The sequence below is a fragment of the Bombus huntii genome, chromosome 11 (assembly GCF_024542735.1).
Source record: "Bombus huntii isolate Logan2020A chromosome 11, iyBomHunt1.1, whole genome shotgun sequence".
NCBI classification, from domain to species: domain Eukaryota; kingdom Metazoa; phylum Arthropoda; class Insecta; order Hymenoptera; family Apidae; genus Bombus; species Bombus huntii.
In genome coordinates, this window is record NC_066248.1 from 3,378,769 (window position 1) to 3,393,895 (window position 15,127).

Sequence of the window (15,127 nt, forward strand, 5' to 3'; positions counted from 1 at the left end):
CGTCCGACAGACGGATCATGGTCGAAATCCGGTTTGAAAAAGGAGCAATCGCTCCAACACCGCCTATGTTCCTCTAAAACGCTATTTTCAGACCTACCATAATTATAGACCTTGTGCATCTTCGGCCATAGCGAGGCAAGAAGAATGTGTGCCAAATTCCTCGCGGCAGAATCTCGGGAAAAAACGCACGACCCGTAAACCCAACGCCGTATAAATCTTGTCGGAAGAAGAAAAAGAATGACGGAAAGAGGGAGGAACAGCTCCATAGAAATCTTTTGAAACACGAACCCAGCTGGAGTTTATCTAACAGGCTGTAGCTTTTGGAACGCTATAGCATCGAAATTTATCGGATTTATTCGTCGGAGAGTGTCGGAGATTTCTTTCCATTCACCTTCCTCGATATTTTAGAAGAGTTACGAGTCTAAACGAATGCAAACACCAACCCCGTAGGACACGGTTAACTGTGAATCCGGCTTTAGACTCGTTTTTAAACGACGTTACCAACCGACAGCTTTCTTGCCTGTCCCAATAACCATTATATTACGCTATTAAGGTTACAGTAAATTGTTGGATTAGATGTTTTTAACGATAACGGTGGTATGCTTGTTCGATGCCACGATAAAGCAGGCTCGTTCTCAGTTCAACTCATCGTTTTATAATTGGAAAATGTTGGCTTGTTCGGTGATTCACGGACGAATAAATAAAAATATTATACACAGAGGCAAGAAGCTCGGGAAATTTCGCTATTTATAGCTACTTGTAAAAGTTTTTAGAAAATATTTAGGAACATATCGTGCGTGTTCGTGTTTGTGTGTCGTAGAAAACATTCTGAAGCTTCGCCGACGTTGTAATAAAAAATGTCATCGCAAGCATATACTTTTCTATGGTAACTAACAATTTGTCTGTCGAGTAGTTTTTACAGTCACCGTAAGTAGAAATTGGAAATGGAAATGAAATATACATTTGCAAAAAAGATGCCGTGAAGTTTTGAGTAAAAATAACGAAGTGGATCGATAGGATGTTTCGAAAGCCTCGTGAATTTTTTTTTTTTTTTTTAGAATATTCGATCAACTATTTTACGTAACTTCTGATTCTTTCGAGTTTGGCGCACGACTCGAACGTGATCCTTCAAATTGCCGCGCTTACAGTTGCGCGGTAAATCTAACGTGCGATTTAGAATACTCGACGCGATTCGTCGTATCCGAGCGAGGTAGCAACGCAACTATGCGGTACAAATAAAAGCAGCACGAGAATGTCGGTAAATCGTCGTAAATTTCATGGTTGTAAATGCCATTCAAGCATCTCCTTTTATACTTCCTTCGGTGCGCCTTTTGCATGCGGTGCACGTCGATAACTTACAGAATTCTTTCGTCACGATACTGCATCGTGATGTGCTTCTAAACGTTTTATAATTCCACCTTCGATCAATTGTAACAGAATCGAACATTCTCGAAACATAACGTACTCTTGAATCTCTAATGTTTATATTCGCCAAATCTTCCATCTCCGTGAATATATTAAAAAATTCTACGATGTAATATTTCTCGAGGAATTTCTCACAATTCACATTTGTTCGCTCAATTATTCAACGTCGATCATTTTTATTCGGAAACAGAGGAAAATACAATCAAAAAGTTAGAGAATAGAAAGAGAATTTTATTGAGAATTGAATATCTAAAGAACGTAAAAATGTCAATTTGTCGATAATATGTCAGAGAAAATACGCTAATTTACTCGATTGGAAGAACAGTTCCACGACTCTCGATCGACCGTTCGAAAGAAAGTTCGCATTTCGTCTTTCCAAGTGGAAATCCATCGGTAGAAAAACTTGCTCGAACTTCTTTGAAAGCGCGCATAATTGCCCGCGCGCGTTTCCATAAGCCTCGATAGGCAATCGATTGGAAAAGGGCATAGATAGGGGGCCGCTGTAGATTTCTACGATCGGACACCAATAAATATCGATCTTTCATTTGCAGATACACGGACAACGTCCTCTCCGTAGCAACGTTCCTTACCGGATTGCCTTATGCAGACAAAAGATACGTGTACATAACGGCCCCGTAGCTACCATCCGCCATAGCCAGTTGCGAAAAAACGGCCAAAGTCGTGGTTCGATGCCGGAAAGATCCCCTCTTTAAGCCGTTTAACCATGAAACCAATTAACCTTTCGATCGATGTTATTCGCGTTTGCATATCGTTGTTCCATATTTTCGTGAGCACAATGGAAGGGCGAGGAGAGACACGAAGATTGGAGTAAGAGGTGCGAGTACAGAGAAATTACGAGTCTTTTTTCCTTTTTTCTGTTTTTTAGAAAATATTATATATATTTTTTTTAAAGATCGTGGCTTCGGAGATGTGTTTGGGATGGAAGAAGCGAAGAATTGAGAAGGAAGAATATCGAAGAGGATCCGGAAGATGTTTGCCATTCAGGTTTAACCGCGTATGACAAACATAGAATTTCGTATCACGATTCTCATCATTTTACTGCGCACGCTACAAAAATTTAGTCGTCAAGACAGCTACCGTAACGGCGGGAAGCAACTGGAAAATTAATCGAAAGCCATAAAAATAAATTCCTCGAATCCGCTGCAGTCGAAATTAATCAACGCGTTCGTCGTGATTAAAGCGACATCGTTTAAGGGGTTGAACGTTCGCGGTTCGATTTAAATCCCACGAGATACGATCTTTCAGCACGCGCGTTCCAGCTTTGTCGATTAACTCTTGTACCGGTGTACGACTAGAAATTCGTGATAAACGGAAAATAATGAAAAAGCGAAGAGAAAGCGAGCAATACCGTGTTCGTACGAGATGCAAGAAGATATTCACGGGAATTTAGTGCGAATATCTGGTGGCCACCAGCGGTGTGCACACCGATTCTAAATACAGCCACCTCGCAATACCCCTTGCTGGTAGGATCTAGCCAAACGTGTTCTGCGGCCAATGGCGAGAGAAGATTGGCCGTCAGTCAACGCGGCAATGGAAGCATTGTGGCCGATCTGGAAGCCAGCCGGATCTTCTTGCGCGATAACCGAGACTCCAGACGATCCCGATTGCTTTTTCCGTTCTTTCAAATGAATCATTGTCTTCGCTTGATACCCCAGCGTTCTATATACGAAGTGTCTTAGGATCGCTTAGAAAGTGGTATAATATGTCGAGAGAAGGGATGCTGTGCTCTTTTTTAAGAGCAACGGAATTCGATCATGTTAACGATAAGATTTTTCGGCTCGTTAAGCTCTTTTCTTGTTATCCTTTTCTTCTTCTCTCCTTTCTCTTTTTGTTTTCTTCTTCTCTCCTTTCTCTTTTTGTTTTCTTTCTTAACCGTTTGAGTCCCAAGCAGCGTGATCGCGCTGTTCAATTTCTGTGTCGAAAAGTCCAAGTACATTTGGACGACTGACGGTATTTTGTATTTCATCGTTGTCTTCCCAATAATTTTTATCGAACAAAGCTTGAAATATTTATTAACTAATAATAATAGATGTATTTCATGAAGTCGCTGTTCGCGCTGTTCAGGATTTTTCGACTCTGTTTTTTCAACGATCTCTGGGACTCAAACGGTTAAGAGGCGGATGGTACATTTCTGTCGATTTGATTTGTAATATATAGGAATTTATTTAGGAATATTCTTTTAGTATTACAATTTTATCCTCTTCGTGTCTAGAATCGATTCTGTAAGCATCGCTCAATTTTCTGCGTATTACAGTCCACGCATGTAATTTTCTGTTTAATATCCGTGTCGCGGCAATGTTTTATGGTTGCCCGTGGGTTGTACAGAATCGATAGATAATTATTCTTTGTAAATCGAATTAAGGATTCGATTAAATATCATCGACGACTTTCTACTTACGCGATACGAGCATGAGCTGCAAGACAAGTACGTAAACCAGCAATTACAAGCGTAATTATCCCTACACCCTTCATTAGACGGTGTATTGATATATTGGGCGACTGACGCGTGGACCAACCCACCTAAGCTAGTGAATTATTAGCGAAGCCCGAGTTGCCCGCAGCTCGGAATTTAGGCCCTTTATCCCTCGAATTACACGCCATGATTTTTCACAATATTTTTCTATCTCTTTCTATTTCACTTTTAACCGGACTTAAATAGAACAGTCTCTTAAAATTATCTTTAATAGAAAGTTATTGGAATTTACGACTGTATCTGTCTGTATTGTAGTATCGTGGACGAGGGGCCTGGGGGTGTCGTGCGGATTGTAAACAAGCGGTTGCTGAGATGCGAATTATATACTCTCTTTCTATAAAATCTCTTTCTATTTTACTTTTAACTCGGAACCGGACTTAAATAGAGCAGTCTATTAAAATTATCTTTAATAGAAAGTTATTGGAATTTACGACTGTATCTGTCTGTATTGTAGTATCGTGGACGTATTGGGGGTGTCGCGCGGATTGTAAACAAGCGGTTGCTGAGCATGTGCGTAGTGGGGCTAAGATAAGAGATACGAGGCTAAGACAAAAGACAAGGGGTTGCTAGGGGACGATAAACGAATTAACAGCAGCATGAGTTGAGAAGTCTGAGAGCGCGGATTGCGTTGTCGAGATAGTGTTGTTAGCATTATTAAGAGAGAGTTAAATTTACGCTGACGAGAATTGTTAATTAATTATCTAGTTGTTTTAATTATTATTTTGTTTGTTGCAATTATTTCATGTTTAATAACCATTGTTTTCTGTTTAATTAACATCTGTTTAATCCATTTATCATTAATAAACTAGTTATAATTATTTACGATACTACAGTACGAACGAAGCTTCCATAAAACGAAATTTGTCGTACAACTTTGCGCAAGTAAACGAGTTAATAAATATTCACTCACATTGTCCGCAGCGTTGACGTCGATTTCACGAAGAAGTAACGTTTCGCAGACATCCACGTGGCCGCCTGCCGCAGCCAATAAAAGAGGATTTCTGCCATTCTGTAAATGAAAATATATTTCCGATGAATATCGTGGATAAACATGCTCGAAATATAAAATACTCGAATTAAATTTTAATCGTTAATACAAAGTCCGATACTCTGATAAATATTACAAGATAAAATACTTAAAAATAATTATTTAAAGAATCGAACGTCCAACGACGAGTCGATGAACGAAGAAACGAAGAAATCAACGAACTAAGGGATCTGAGAAATCGAGGATCAGAGAAGCTTTCAAATTTATAGACAAAATTAAAAGACTATCTCGAGAGAAGAGTGGAAAAGGAAAGTGCGAACTTTATCGGCGAATTAAGTTTCCCTAAGCATTGCTCGACGCTCGTGATTCACGAGAGGATCAATTAGCAACGTAATTAATAGGTACCCGCATTTCAGTTTGTAACACACGCATTTCTCGTGTCGAATTAGCCGCTGCGATCAGACAGGACGCAGGCTTAATTAGCAGAACAGGGGCTCAAGCAACGCTACCCGATGCATCTTTGCAACTAACATAGCCGAGTCCCCCCTGATCTCATTATTTACATAAATTTCTCGTCAATCTTTGCATTTTTCTATTCACATTTGATCGAATAGTACTTTTCTATCCTTGAAAGATTTCTTAAATTTGCGAAAAATATGAAGGAAACGTTACTGACACGCGTAATTTCTCCTTACCATTTTATGGCAGATTTTCTTAGAACGTTCGAAGCCTTTCCACTCGTCGAACGAGAGAAAGATTGGAAAACCAGAGCGAAGTCAATTTTTCTTTGAACAGAGACGATGCAACGTAAGGCGGCGTAGAAGAATTAGATCGAAATTGGAATTTTAATCTCTGTTAGATACTAAATACTGTTTAATGCTAGACTTAAATACTAGACACATTAGTACTACTATACGCCTCTTCCTGTCCGATGTTAAAGACATAGGTTACGCAAATTTAACAAATGAGAGTATACATCATTTTGACACGGCGAGTAACCTATGTATGTTCAGATTTCCTGTAAGGTTGTGGCTCGTTGCCTCGGGTAATAAGAGCGCACTAACTCCGTGTGTTAATGAAGAAGTATATCTTATCCATGCAACCTTAGATGCAGAAAGTGTAATATATCAAATAGTAAATAGTTGCGTATATGAATCAACGGCGGTGGACGTGTAGCCACCATAAATTCTGTTTCAACCAATATCGCGATCCTATGAAACCGTACGATTCGTTCGTCTCGACTAAGAATCACTGGAGAAACGCTTGCCACGTGTGAGATGGTAAGTAAAGCCATAAAGTTTGAAGTTAGAGTGTTCTTTACAAGTTTAGTAGAAAATATTACATGTAGATAAAACCAATATGATATAGAGATTAGAGAAATGAATGAAATATTTAGAAAACGGAATTATTCTGACAGATAAGGAGAGAAACGAGCAAAACGGTATAGAATTGATATAGAAAATAAGAATTTGAAAAATGGAATATATCGTTGAGAAAGAAGAATTACTAATACGAAACACACATAGAGAGCATATGTATATTATCGAGGAGAAAAAAATAAACAGAGTATTCTTTGGATAAAAAAAATAAGGAATTTTTCAAGATAAATATCCTTATTTTTAAATTCCCTCGTTCTCTCCACGTACGATAAAAAATAAAATGGATTATCGGGAAAAAAGATTCGAAGAATCCAACGAATGTGATTTTATCAGGAAGGAAAGCCATTTTGCTGCGAGTTCGATCTGAAACATCGATCGATATAATTTCAATTATTCGGTGCATTGGCCGACGACGATGAATCGCGATGAACGTGTCGGCTTCTCGCATAATAAAGCACTTTAGCTCGAAGTTAGCCGCTGGCTAAAGTGGAAAAAAACCGCACGACGATTAATTTCATCGGCGCAATTAAGGAAGAAGTAATTGTAATGAATGCGTGGATAATCGGGCAACGTTTCCCCGCAGGCTTCCAGACAATCTTTTGACAAATGCACACCGAACACGCTTATCTACATTCCCACCGACGGCGACTGTCACAACCCCAGATGTAAATATGTAATGTAATTAATATACTACATTCTCAGGCCCGTATACCTCTAATGAAACTCAGGCTCGATCAATCTATGACTTGGCGTGCTATAATTAGAAGTGGGCCGAACGGTCATCCAAACTCGCATCTCTAGAAATCTCTTTTGCAAACGATCAACTTCTCCTTTTGAGGATCCTTTCGCACGAGACGAGATGCTCAGATGCCAAATTTATCGATTCCAAATAATTTCGTTAGTTTGATCTATCGTTATCCAACCTTTACATAATCGTGATTATTCGTGTTGAATTTTATAATGAGAAACACGCGAGAAAGAAGTTGCTTACTTCCACAAGTTCATTTATCGCAAGAAGATGATAGTAAATTCTCAGATAAATTTAAGCAACAGCGTTCGTAACATGGTCGATTCTCTGTATCTTTCATATTATGGAGTTCGATCAATGTGGCTTCTAAGTCATTTACCGCAACAGCTTCGTCGCGACAATACGATAAAAAAATAAGATCTGGTCGATGATAAAGGAAAAAACGGAGAAGGAGACTCACTTCGTCCGGCAGCGGTTTAATATCTTCGTCGAGGAGTCGCGCAACTCGCGCTACGTCGCCACGTGCGGCCGCCTCGCGTAACTTTTCTGCCATTCCAGCCACGCATCTGCAAAAGAAAAGGAAATGGACTGTCATTAGAGGAATTCGATCTAAAACGGCTGCTTTTCGTGCAACCAGTGCAGATTATTACGTCAAATACGCCGGTATCGCGAGTTTCTTTCGGAACAAGATCATCGAATCGGCGAACGATCTCGGTTTTTCTATGTTTCATCGAATCGGATTCCTTCGAAACGATTCCCTTTTCCTATAGAGTCAACGACAGCGACGATACGACAAAAAAGGAAACGAGAGATAGATATTTAAAGAGCAACTTTTACTACCTTTCAACGACGATTTTTACATTTTTCTCGAGCAAAGAAATTGACAGAAATTATAAAATAGCTCGCCAAGGCATTCCAACGCTCGTGGAAATCTTTCATAGATAAATATACTATGCGTGTTATACGAAAGATTTTGAAATTTTATTAGCGTTGGAATGAGCTGGCCGCTGTTGTCGTTGCATTCGTGAATTTTGAAATAAATCTGAAAATGTACACAAAAGTTACAAGATATTTACTCGAAACGCGGCGTACGCGTAACAGCTTTCTATGACGAGTGTTCTTCAAATACTATCGTGAGCTATTGGAAACATCGTTAACATAATGAAGTAGTCTGTTAGTTAATGAATTGGCATCCGAAGTCAATTATCGCTACATTACATTCGTAACATTCATGGATGATTTCTTAGTAACCTTTTCCTTACGAGGTTTTATCACTATGCACGATTCGAAACTTGTAACAGATAAAGCTGGGAATTCAGGTTTCCGCCGGATGTCAACCGGTTAAGGACATTACGCACATGCTATATAGAAAGGGAACAAAACCAACAGGTGAATTTCTGCGAATTCGAGGCTCTCCGTATTTACGGATGCAAAAATCCATAGCATATTCATTGCGGCAATTAAGCAACAGGAAGTCGAATGTCTGGAATCATCCAGAGACTCAAAATAAATCTTATAAACCCAGCTATGATAGCAATTTACATCTTGAGAAGGTAATAATTCGCGATGAAACATACTACACCGAAACTCTCAACAACCTACTGATTGTGAATTGTAATAGAAGATGTATAAATAAATATTTTATCGATACTTTCAGCCTCTTGTGAAATATTCCATCATAAATATAATTCGGATAAAATAAACACATTGTATGTTAAATAACAAAAGCCCTAGCTCAACACGTTCCATTATTAATAACAATTATGAGATATTCCATCATACATATAGTTCGGATAAAACAAACACATTGTATAATAAATAACAAAAGCCCTGCATTAATGCATTCCAAGCACATTATTTTCGACACGGTTGGAAGATATGCACGCCTCTGATCAAATTAATATTACACATAGAATCGCATTCATAATCCAGGCGGTCAGATCTTCATTAGAAGGAAGGAAAGGGCGTGACAACGAAGAGAACGACGCGCATCCTCTATAAAGGGAACAATGATACAGGCCACCATTGTTTTCGGAGACAATGGACGCGATGGATTCGTGAGTCGAGAGGAAAAATACTTGCTGAATGATCCCTGTGTTTCTGAGTCACTCGTTATAACGATATTAAATGGCTCGTAGACGTATCCTTTAATTTTTCCCAACTAATTTTCCAAACTCAAATCAGACGCATTTATAAAAATCGCTGTGGAAAACATAATAGTCCACTTTTGTTGATTTTCTAATTTCTACGTCCCGTGCTAGCTAAGAGAAAGTATTTCAACGTGAAATAGTCACGATGTTTTATAAGAAATAATATTAATTTAATTGTTACGTTAATTTAGCTTTATCTTGTAAAATATTTAAGCTTCCGGCCTTCGTACGATGAGATGATCTGACGAAATAAGCGTTTGCTTTACCTTCGTTGCGCAAGTTATAGTTCGCTGCCACGCTATTCCATTAAAATGAAAAGGATGATTAACATATAATATTAAACGACCACCTGGAACATTAAATGTTAGTATCCTCGACGCAAGTGCGTTACAATTTTCTCGTTTTTGTTTAATAAAGAGATGTCGAGTTGAACGGTATTTATTAAGACCTCCGCCCCTCGACCACACGTCCTTTGAAGAACCTAGGAGAAAGAAATGATAGAAAAAGAAAATAGGATATTAAACAAACTGATTGATACAACAGATTACGCGCTTTTTCCCCTACTCTCATTTTCTTATTATCGAGCGAGCCATCTCGTAAAACGCAAAATTATATAATATTCGGTTTTCCTACGATAAGCGAAAATCATTAGCCTATCAGAAAGTGGCGAATGGCGTTGAAAGCGATGCAAACACGTTTATTCGGTATACCAGTCGTGTAATTCGGATAGGAAATACGGTTATATTTGCATGTATGTGCTTCGGTTCATTAACGTCGTAAACGATCTTTGTAAAATTAACGATGTAGATGAAGGCTTGCTTCGGAAGTTTAATTAGTCTTAAGATACTTGGTGGTAATAACCTTAGATTCCACCCTTTCCTCTGCTATAATATTCTTTAGAATTTTCGTATATTAACCCGTCGAAGATACTCTTACTTAATTCGCTTGACTCGCTGTATATTCACAATGAACCTTCTTGCGTCGTGATAGATTATTTCGCAATGACAATCCATGCCATAATCTATTAAATTCTCAGTACCGTTCATCGTGAATCGAAGTGAAACGTCTCGTAGACACACGTATATACAGTTGCGAGCAAGTGCATCGATATAATACGAAACTTTCAAGGGGCGACGTTGATTAATGATACCGCGGTTTCTCTCGACGACCCGACCACGCTAAGTGGAGATCTACAATACTAGGCAAAGAATAGTATCTGCTCTCCGAACGTGTATACAACTGTGTTCTAAAATTATAGTAAATTAATAGGCGGATACTCGATTCGTTTAGACGATCACGCATTCATCGAAATAATTAAATTTCCTGTACGCAATTTATACGAAACGTATCGTAACCCGATATCGACGATCGATCAATCACACCTCGTTAAACGATATTTGAGAAATCGATGATAATTCTCCCACATCAGACTCTACTTACGAAACGAATCTTGCTCTTTTTGCTTCCGGCTACTTTCGATTAAAACTACGTACGTAAAAAATTCAAGATAATATATAGTATATAATATTTCCCTTAATTATATCGGCATCGTGAAGTTAAGCTTAAATATTAACCTGTTGATTGGGTCATTTATCAATGTACGAAGAGTTATGTCAATGTAACACCACGGGACAAATTACTATGCTGGAAAAATGACGGTTAAATTAAATTGAATTATATTAATATCCAACAAGTGAACAATTCAAATGACCATTCAATCTGTTCTCTTTACTCAAATATTTATAGCGATTCGCGAAAGAATTTGAACACTTACCATAAAGTAACTTGTATCCTCCATACTCCACTTATCGCGAAACCGCCCGTTTAATTTTTCTTTCGATCGAATATAAATCAAGCGACCTGTGCAATCAACGAGTCCACCTTATTCTCCCGATCCAGCGGCGATTTAATTATCGCGTATCCATCCTTCGTCATCGTGATCAGTAAAGGAGAAGCGTCTTTCATCGAACCAACCACCGTATCCGACAACATAGCTTAATAACTTGAGAACAAAAAAGAACGTAATATATAACACAACCTTTCGAGCTCGTTATCAACTGTACCAAAATACGGTGGAAAAGCAATAACTCGTCATTTAAACAGTAACTTACCAAACTTCCGACAGCACTAACAATCGTGACGAATATCCTAGCACTATTCTTGTTAGAAAGCGAATTGAGAATATAATATTTGTTAATCTTAACGTTATTGTACCTCACATGTGTCGAAACGCGCGTTGTAAAGTTGTGCAATGTTATACCGCGCGTGGCGCTGCGATCTGAGGTAACAGGGCGCGAAAATCAAAACGAAATGTCCAGTAATCTTTCCAAAACAGAAAATGTGTTCGTGTCTGTGTTTCCAAACGTGCGTGTTTGTGTTTCCAAAACGCAAATGTGCTATTTCCACTACGCTGTTTCCAATTATTCATATAAACACCCGATGCAATAATTTTGTCTAGACTGTAATTTAACTTTAAATTAACCATACTATTTTTAAATCATTGGTTTTGGTATTCAATATGATGTTAACATTTTTCACGCCTTTCACACATCTTACGAACAAAGTATTTTAAAAAGAAGATATTCGAAGAGATACAAACACGAAGAAGAAGCGAGGAGAAACGAGGTAAACTAAACAGCGATGTGGCGCTAAATTCGAGACGGAATTAAGACGAAGGAAATTCAAACGATGATACGATCGATATAAATAGACGTCTTCTATGTCTGACTTTATTCGATTACGCTATCGTTTCAATCGGAAAAACGACGTGAATATCGAGCAACGATCTAAATCAAGAATGCTATCAATAAGGAACTTCGTCGAAAACAACCTCATAAATCATCCTTTCTTCCAATTAGCTTTTCGAAGAATCTAATTACAGCTTATCTTCCTTCGCAGAACATTCTCTTTTGTCTAACTACCAACGTTTTTATTAACGTGCGCATTCCATAGCTTAAATGAAAATAAGAAACTCATCGAGAAAGGAAAATGTTTCCAGAGTTTGAAGTAAAAAGTAAAAATGGATGTTTATGGCAAACCTGCGTTAATAAATGAATTGTAATCGTAACTAAAAATTACAATTGACACGGTCCATTATCGTAAAATTAGTCAAATAGCGTCTTCCGTTTTTTTTTTTTTTTTAAGTAAATTATGCCAACAATTCGCTTCTAAACGAATAAAAATATTTTACGATGATCGATAGAAAGTAACTTTTCTACGAAAACTATGTTACTATTCGACTTAGATAATTTCGAACATTTCGCAATTAAAGAACAACTTTGAGCAAAGACACCGACCGAGTTAAGAAAAAAATCGCCAGGTAAGGTAACAAAATTTAATCGCAATGGCCGTAAACCGGATAAACATTCAATCAACGGTGGATCGACGCGAGGAATAACGGAAAAGCGACGGTTTGCTAGAAATCGACGCAAGAAGCCTTGAATCACGACCGCAAACGATCAACCGATGTACCCGTAATCAGCGGCAGTTGCTCGAAAGACAGGGTCATAAAGCATACTTTCTTGGCTCGCTTGTCTTTGGTTAATAATTACACGGGGAACGGTCGTGGAACGCACAGAAAATTATCGTCTCTGTAGGGACCTCGCAGCACCTGTTACATCGAGGAAAGTTCCAAATGGTCTAATTTCATCGTGGAACATTTCTCCGTCATTTATTTGCATGCCATGTGCACGAGATTCTAACTGATAGATCGTAGAATAGAATTGCGACAAAGATCACAGATCGTTTGAGAAAATATTCCGTTACGGATCTTAATAAAACTGATCCTTTACAATTTCTTCAAAAATATAGTTTCAAAAGTATACGCGCAGAACCTTATAGAAATATACGTGTAAACTCTGGAAATTGACAAAGTTATAAATATTAAAAGATATTTTTGATAGACGAGACTATCTTCCACGTATCAAAGTCACTAGTTTCCTACACTCAAACGTTTTCTGGCGACCGTACACGTAGCCGATTTCTCTTCTCGTTTACCAAGTAAAATGGAATTCTTAATTACAGTGGACTTACATCACGTACGCACGAGAAATCCCTCCTTCTGCGTGTCCGTACATATCCAACAGGACCTCGGCCCTCGTTCGCGGCATCTCTGACCCTGTTTCCACAGGTAAAACACCGCGTAGCCGAAAGAAATCGTCAGCCATACATTACGCTAATTAAAATACTCCGAACACCGTGGAATATGCAAAACGGGAACGAAGCTTGTTTCTTTCGGTTATAACTCGCGAAATGATTAAACGCGGTGATGTTATTAATCGACGTGATATCAATGGCGGTGGCAAATTATGATTTAGATAATACCGCCCTGTTGCCCGACCAGGTCGTAATTAATTTGCCAAGTGGTCGAATAAAGCGAAGAATGCGCGCGAAATGCGCGATCGTTTCGGTTGCAAACGAGTTGCCCTTTAGGATCCTGATATCGCAATAAAAGAGCTAAGTATGAAATTTACAAGCTGAACCTTCAATTTATCTTAACTTTACTTCAAGAGGTTCCTTTGAAACAGTGAAATCCAGTGGCGATTTCTCTCAATGCAAGTCTTTAACGACGTACGTTTAACCATCGTTTGCCACCTCTTCTTTGACTAGCGTTCTTTATTAAAAGTTACGTAATATCTCAAACTGGACTTTTTCTTATTATTTCAGATTCTTCTCCTATATACTGCCGAGCTATAGAACTTAATATCTGCGTTCAGAAAATTCGACGCAGATTACAATATACGACGCAGTATAAAATATCGAATGCGAAGAGTTAAACCAGGCGGTGAAATCGCAAACGACAAAATTACCGATGCAGACGAAGTCTCTATCAGTCAATCTCTATCAGATTTCAATTAACAATGTCGAATCGCGGATGCGAGGCACCCTCGTCTATTCCAACCGAACAAGCAACGATCCATCGTTTTCAATCATTCGAGCGGCGATTGGATACCGCATCCGCATCGCTAATTACCGATTAACCGGAATCGGCGTCGATTAACGGCTGGCATCGGCATCCGTCGTCGGCATCCCGACGATCGAACGCCCCGTTTCTCGTTGTCTACCCGAAGGCGAAGGCGGCAATGAGAAATCTTTTAATTAGAGATCCCGCGAGATAAGAATGTCTCCCCTGCGTTATCCGTCTACCAAGACAGAAACTCGAACGAGGAGAACATTCCTTCCGTGATCAGGGTGGACCAATCAGACGGAGGCTACAGCGGCAAAAACCATCGAGAACAAAGCGTTCAATTAAATGCTCATCCTCGACTGGCCAGGCTACGACTGAGAAATCAACTTGACGCCGATCCACGACCACGGGATCAACCGAGCCGCTGGCAAGAAACAAGCCAAGTTGTTTCGAGCGTGTTCCACCCGTGATTTTCTGAATGTTTCGAATTGTTCGTGAAATTGAATTCTTCGGGACGCCGTGTATTCTCGCGGTCAGCGTTGTTTGGAGAATCGCGCTTTTTGGTGGAACGCGTGCTACGGCTGCGTGTTTAGTTTCAATCTCATAGAAGACGGCCAGGGTGGTAGAAATTGCGAACGGTTGCCGAGCCTTGTAAGTCTCGACGTTCGATTAGTATCGCTAGATCGTAGGCAATTGATAGGAGTCGATAGGAGTTAGGTTTCTTAATTTTAGACGCTGTTCGATTTCGTTCGTGTCGATAGACAGATGGATCTTGTCAGTTTACGTAGAAGAACTGGCAAGAAACGATATTTAAGAGAATCTTATTAATATTACGTAGTTAAATATTGTATTTTCGTTTATCTTCCACGTCCTTGTAGCCAGTACGAGCGAAAATTCTTTTTTGACTACGAAGCGAACGACCTATCTGACCAGAACCTTTTGCACAGCGCCGTAGGTTAAACCTAACGTAAATTGTTATTACCTACGAACATAAGGAAATAACGAGTCTTTTAGAGTGGCAAAAATACTGGATTAAG

General features: G+C 39.0%; 1 protein-coding gene across 3 annotated transcripts in view; it reads right to left on the minus strand.

Moving 5' to 3' along the window:
• Positions 1-15,127, minus strand: part of LOC126870901 (ankyrin repeat domain-containing protein 6) — a 134,108-nt gene that overhangs the window by 87,117 nt on the left and 31,864 nt on the right. For 2 of the 3 annotated variants that reach the window (XM_050629082.1, XM_050629080.1), the window contains exons 1-4: positions 11,296-11,456; positions 10,959-11,186; positions 7,495-7,600; positions 4,830-4,928 (exon numbers count right to left, since the gene is read on the minus strand). In XM_050629082.1, the coding sequence (XP_050485039.1) occupies positions 4,830-4,928; positions 7,495-7,587 (192 nt within the window). In that variant the 5' untranslated portion in view covers positions 7,588-7,600; positions 10,959-11,186; positions 11,296-11,456. Of the gene's footprint in view, positions 1-4,829; positions 4,929-7,494; positions 7,601-10,958; positions 11,187-11,295; positions 11,457-15,127 lie in introns of those variants that run through there. The other variant, XM_050629081.1, reaches the window with a different exon arrangement.